Source organism: Oryzias melastigma, unplaced genomic scaffold (genome assembly GCF_002922805.2).
Source record: "Oryzias melastigma strain HK-1 unplaced genomic scaffold, ASM292280v2 sc00358, whole genome shotgun sequence".
NCBI lineage: Eukaryota > Metazoa > Chordata > Actinopteri > Beloniformes > Adrianichthyidae > Oryzias > Oryzias melastigma.
This window is the reverse complement of record NW_023416956.1, coordinates 20,139-26,803: the sequence shown is the minus strand read 5'-3', so window position 1 is coordinate 26,803 and position 6,665 is coordinate 20,139. Positions and strand designations below refer to the sequence as shown.

Genomic DNA, 6,665 nt, shown 5'->3' with positions numbered 1-6,665 from the left:
TTCAAACAGAAAGAAGATCCAGCTGTTCACTTGTTAGGATGGTTATTTATTTTAAATACAGCTGATCAGACTAACGTGGCCGCATGTAAAGAGACGAGTTGCGGCGTGCGCGAGGGGGACACGCGCCGGTCTGCAGCAGCGTCACCCAAATCCTCCTTTTATCTCGACTAAAAGGAATAAATGTAAGTAAATCCAAAAGGACCGCTGACAGAATCAAATGTTGGAATGGTTCTCCCTCAAAGGCTTCAACAATGACTTGTATAATTCTCTCGAGCCGTTATTAAAGTAGAAGCTGTTTACATCCCAAAGGTCTCATGGTCGAGGCGTGGAAAGAGGTGGACGGTTGCAATAAACTCACTCCAGATTGGCGACACTACTTCCTATAGATTCCATGATTCAGCTATGACTCACAGAGAGTCAGACCAATCACTGAAGATGGGTTGCAGCCATTTGCAAATGACGATAGCCGTTTCAGGAAGGGACGGTGAAAGCGGCAGCCTACTTTCGCGAGGAGTGGAAGTAATGCATTTCCAATGGGGGACCTCATGGCTCGATAAGTCCATTATTTTTACAGTCAATGAGGAGAATACGCTACAGGGCTGTGCTTTTCTGTCTGTTTGTCTGAATTGACAGTGGCTAAATAAAGTAATTGACCAGCAGAGCTGTGCTGAAGCTATCTGCTGCACTCAGACTGATGAGAAAAGCACAGAGAAGAAGTTTGTTGACTTCAGTCTTCTTCACACCTCCTGATGGAGCTCTGTGATCTGACCTCAGTCCTGAGCTCAGCCGTCAGAACTGGATTAAGGAGCCCAGCTTTGGAACCTGCAAAGAACCAACAAACAGAAAGCCACACTGTGGGAAAGACTCCACACTTCTGACTGATGTTCACGTCCACTTTATTCTTCACAGGAAAGATTGAGACAGAACACTGAGAACTAAAAAGAACAGAGAAACACTTCTAATCTCTACTAGAAAACAGGAATCACAACAACACAAACACCAGTCTGTTTCTTTATCCACCTCTTCATTAATACATTTTTACTAAACCTTTCCTTCACCAAAATGTTATTTGCTAACACACCTTAACAAAATATAAACTGCAATTGTTTTAGATTTAGACAATATTTAAGTGAATCACATAAACAGTGCAAAAAGAGTGAAAAAAAATATTTCCATATTTGTCTAAGTAACACACAGACTTAGACAGCATTGTCTCAGCATAAACTACAACCACAGTGGGTCCCTTAACAATATCATAAAAGTACAAAATTCAACAAATAAAAATTAAGAGTTACATTAAAAAAACAAATCTTACTGACAAAATAATAAAAAAAAAATTCTATTTACAAGAGTACTTAAACGTAATTCATGAATGAGTTGAATATTTTCTGTCATTAAACATTTAGAATCATTACAAAATGAATTGGATCACACATATATTTTGATTCACATTTGCACTAAACATTTTCCATCATGCAAATTCTCCATTTTGTTACAAAACCTCAAACAACTGAAGATGCTTGTATTTAGACTTTATTCCTAATTACAATTTATGTCTAGAAAAAGGTATCTATCCCACATGCTTTTTAATGTGTGTATTGAGAGAAGATTTATCAATAAAACTCTTATCTCATTCTTTACACTTAAAAGGCTTCTCTCCTGTATGAGTTCTCATGTCTTTTGAGAGTAGATATATCAAAAATAATGTTTGCCACATTCCTTACAAGTAAAAGGCTTCTTATGATTGTCTAAAATTTCTCTTACATTCTTTACACGTAAAAGGCTTCTCTCCTGTATGAGTTCTCATGTGTGCATTACGAATAGCCCATTGACTAAAACTCTTATCTCATTCTTTACACGTAAAAGGCTTCTCTCTAGTATGAATTCTCGTATGTCTTTTGAGATCAGATATTTGAGAAAAACCTTTTTTACATTCTTTACACTTAAAAGGCTTCTCTCCGGTATGAGTTCTCATGTGTTTTTTGAGATGAGAAACATCAATAAAACTTTTGTCACATTCCTTACAAGTAAAAGGCTTCTCTCCTGTATGAATCTTTATGTGTGTTTTGAGACTAGATTTTCGATTAAAACTTCTATCACATTCCTTACAAGTAAAAGGCTTCTCTCCTGTATGAATCTTCATGTGTGTTTTGAGATTACATGTCCGACTGAAACTTCTATCACATTCTTTACACGTAAAAGGCTTCTCTCCTGTATGAATCTTCATGTGTATTTTGAGACTAGATTTTCGATTAAAACCTCTATCACATTCTTTACAAATAAAAGGCTTCTCTCCTGTATGAATCTTCATGTGTGTTTTGAGACTAAATTTTCGATTAAAACTTCTATCACATTCTTTACACGTAAAAGGCTTCTCTCCTGTATGACTTAGCATGTGTCTATTGAGAAAAGATACATGAATAAAACGTTTGTCACATTCTTTACACTTAAAAGGCTTCTCTCCAGTATGAGTGCTCATGTGTCTTTTGAGAGAAGATACATCAATAAAACTTTTGTCACATTCCTTACAAGTAAAAGGCTTCTCTCCTGTATGAATCTTCATGTGTCTTTTGAGACTGGATATCAGACTAAACCTTCTATCACATTCTTTACACGTGAAAGGCTTCTCTCCTGTATGAATCTTCATGTGCCTTTTGAGATGAGATATCAGACTAAACCTTCTATCACATTCTTTACACGTGAAAGGCTTCTCTCCTGTATGAATTCTCATGTGTCTTTTGAGATGAGATATCCGACTAAAACTTCGATCACATTCTTTACACGTAAAAGCCTTCTCTCCTGTATGAATCTTCATGTGTGTTTTGAGACTGGATATCCGACTAAAACTTCTATCACATTCTTTACACGTAAAAGGCTTCTCTCCTGTATGAATTCTCATGTGTCTTTTGAGATGAGATATTTGACAAAAATTTCTATCACATTCTTTACACGTAAAAGGCTTCTCTCCTGTATGAATTCTCATGTGTCTTTTGAGATTGGATATTGGACAAAAAATTCCATCACATTCTTTACACGTAAAAGGCTTCTCTCCTGTATGAATCTTCATGTGTGTTTTGAGATGAGATATTCGACTAAAACTTTTGTCACATTCTTTACATGTAAAAGGCTTCTCTCTTGTATGAGTTCTCATGTGTCTTTTGTAATTGGATCCATTGCTAAAATGTTTGTCACATTCTTTACATTGAAAATGCTTCTTTTCTATGTGAGTCCTCATATGAGTTCTGAATTTTAACCAAGAGCCACAACTTTTACCACATTCTTCACAGACATGAAGTCCTTCATCTGACTTTGTTTTCATGTGGGCAGACATATTTTGAGGAGTTCTTGTTCCTTTACCAGACTTTAAATGGGAAACTCTTTTTTCTTTAGTGGATTGTTTGCGTTTTTTAACCAAAGTTGTTTTCTCTGATTTTTTTCTAACATCAGAGTCACACTGACTTTCTGACATGTCTTGGACATGACTTCTGTCTCTTTTGCCTCTCTGATTTCCGTTTTGTGGGTCTGTCTCATTATCTGTAGTTGATGTTGATTCTTCATGTTGGTTTTCTTCTTCATCCTGACTCTCAGTTACATTAAAGTTCTGCTGATTGTTTAGATCTGCTTCTCTGTTCTCATTTTCCTCATAAGAAGGGATTTCCATCAAGGTATAACTCTCCTTAATCTGTATAGTTGCTGGTTCCTCCTGCTCCTCACCAATGTGTGGGGATTCTGGATACTCTTGCTCCTCTTGAATCTGTGGAGGATCTGGTTCCCTCTGTTCCTTTTCTGTCTGTTGAGGTTCTGGTTCCCCCGGTTCCTCTTTTATCTGTTGAGGTTCTTGTTCTTCCTGCTCCTCTTTTGTCTGTGTAGGTTCTGGATCATTCTGTTCCACTCTGAAGTTCCTCTGCTGGTTGCAGATATCTTCCTCTTCTATCAACCAATGCTGGGGGAGGTCTGCAGTGAATACAAGAAAGTATTATCCAAGAAAGGATCAGTTTTTTTGTATGGTTAAATACCAAAGACATTTTAAATCACCTCAGTTAGAAACCCTACAATTTTACATTTTTAAAGCCCATCTGTACTATCATCCATTTTCTAAATCCTCTCAATCCTTTTCAGGATCATAGGAATCTTGAAGTCTATAAGTGTGGATTTGAGTCACAGGACAACAACTTGAGTCATTAATTTTACAACCTTAAATTCAACTCAAGACTTTAAAAGCCGTAACTAGTGACTTGACTAGATCTTCCTTGCAGCGGTCGACTCCTGATCGGAAGATTGCAGGTTCGATTCCCACCATGTGTCAAAGTGCCTTGGACAAGACACTTGTCCAAGAATTGCCTCTGGTTGAAGGATGCAGTGGAGCAACCACCAGTGTGTGAATGTGTGTGTGAATGGTTGAAATCGCTCTGTGACTGTGAAGCGCTTTGAGCCCTCGAAGGAGGGTAGAAAGCGCTATATAAGTATACGCCATTTACCATTTAACAAAGTAACGTGTACTGCTCAGAGCAAAACCATGTCCTCAAACTAGATTGGCCTTCACTGAAGCAGGTTATTTACACTGGTGTACACGAGCGTTTTTGGTTTACCTCGGTCAGAGATGTACTGGTCTAGTGTATAAAGAGTCTGTCTCAAGAGTGTCTTGAGACGGGTGGGATAAAAATCAAACATTACCCACATTCCATTGATAACAAAGCTCCCAACAACAACAGAAAGCTATTCAAATTAGGCTTGATTGTTGATCCACTTCACCCCAAATTTCAAGCTCTCCCTCAAAACTAAATGTTATGTGTTGATGAGCAAAAGGTTCCATTCAGAAGCAGATCATCCCTAAAGCAGTATATTCCAAAAAAAGCCAAACAAATGAGGATACACATGAATTGTCCGGTACATTCTTTTGATTTATAGAGGGAAAATTAAGCCAGCATCAGGCCAGCAAACATGGAGCCAGTGGAAACATTGCCAGGGTTTTTGACAGCAGCACATTCAAGTTTTTTTCAAAATAAAACTCAGTCTTAAAAAACATCTTCCTAAAGCAGTAAATATGTTGTTTTTATTTTTATATTACTCTCTCGTTTAATAACTTCTTCTGAACAGAAACTATATGAATTTCTGTGTAGCAGAAGATAATACACTTAAAACTTAATCTTAAAATAAACAGTTCTGATAATAGATTTAATCATCATTTCACTCAGTCATCTGACATGTGTACATTTTGGTAAAACATAAAGTCTTATAATTTTATTAGAGGTGTCAGGCGATTAAATTTTTTAATCGCGATTAATCGCATTTTGTCCAGAGTTAACTCGCGATTAATCGCACATTTACACGTGGCCTTTTTTTAAGGAAAAAAATGTGTGGTTCGTGGAATTTAGCAGTTCTACATTAATTATGAAAACAAGAATGACAAAATTTATAGTTTTCATCAGAAATACTTTATTTTGTAACATTGTATTGAGATAAACTTTCTTAACAATAAAAGGCTGTAACATAAAATGCCTAACAAAAGTCCAAGTGCAAGTGAAGGGCATTTTAAATTCAAAACTTCAATCAACGTTCAGTAAAATAAAATCAAAAACATCAAAAATAACATTTCCATAACACTTTCTTGTTCATTTTTTGTCAGGACCAAATCTTTTCCTCCTCTACTAAACTACAGTGATAAATGAAATAGAGATTTATCATTTCCAATTAACTTTTGTTTTTTAAAACATTAAAGACTGACAAAAGCGGGATACTCTGTGGACAGTTTGACAGTCTGTTACTGCCGCCGCGTTCTCTGGCTGCAGCTCAGCGGAGCTCACGCCATGAATATGCCGGCAGACAGACCGCTATGCTGGGGTTGGATCACGCTTAAACCTCCAGAACATTTAAAACGTCCCCCGGTGCGCTTGCTGTTCGGAACGTCGGGGGTCCGCAGCTCTCGGGATGCGGCGCCGGACGCGAGCCGGTACCACCAGCCGTGGTACTGGACGCGAACCGGAGCCGGGTGAGGGTGCAGGAGATCTCCAGGTCCTAGCGCCGGCCGGTTTTAGCTAGGTGGTTGGAGACCTGCCTGTGATCTAGTGAGAGCAGCCGGTGAGTTAAAGGGCGGGACGCCCACACGCGCGGTATGGAAAGGCACGTATGAGAAAGTCCACGATCAATGCGTCAAAAAAATGGTCGGCGTCAAGCACACGTCAGATTAATGCGTTTTTAACGCGACAAATCTGACAGCCCTATATATTTATGTAATAAATTTGTTTCCATCTTTGTATCTATTGTAGCTAGCTTTGTATCTTTCTTTGTTTCTATTGTATCTATCTTTGTAGCTATCTACCTATATATATATATATATACCAATTTATATATTTGTATCTATCCTTTTGTCTATTGTGTCTATCTTTGTAGCTATCTTTATAGACATTTATTGTATATTTGTGTTCATCTTTGTTTCTTTTGTATATCTTTGCATTTATCTTTATATCTATTTTATTAGTCGGTCTGTTTATTTATTTATTTTTTTATTGTTCATAGTTTTTACTTACCTTCGAGTATATAAAAATAATTAATAATAATAATAATTTACAATTAAATTTATGTAATTTGTAATAATAATTATATCATAATTTTGTGGTCAATTAATGGTGTAGACAAGACAAAAGAGGTGGCACATTACACATTTT

The 6,665-nt window shown here is 37.0% G+C and overlaps 1 protein-coding gene across 1 annotated transcript; it reads right to left on the bottom strand.

The window, feature by feature from the left end:
* Window positions 1-923: 923 nt before the first annotated feature.
* LOC112140067 (gastrula zinc finger protein XlCGF57.1-like) lies at window positions 924-5,290 on the bottom strand. The gene has a single exon (XM_036211002.1). The coding sequence runs from the start codon at window positions 3,659-3,661 to the stop codon at window positions 1,847-1,849; it is 1,815 nt and encodes a 604-aa protein (XP_036066895.1). The 5' UTR covers window positions 3,662-5,290; the 3' UTR covers window positions 924-1,846.
* Window positions 5,291-6,665: the final 1,375 nt, after the last annotated feature.

What these genes read in the sequence shown, in the direction of transcription:
- LOC112140067 (XM_036211002.1), bottom strand. Translation starts at nt 3,661, where the DNA reads ATGGAAATCCCTTCTTATGAGGAAAATGAGAACAGAGAAGCAGATCTA.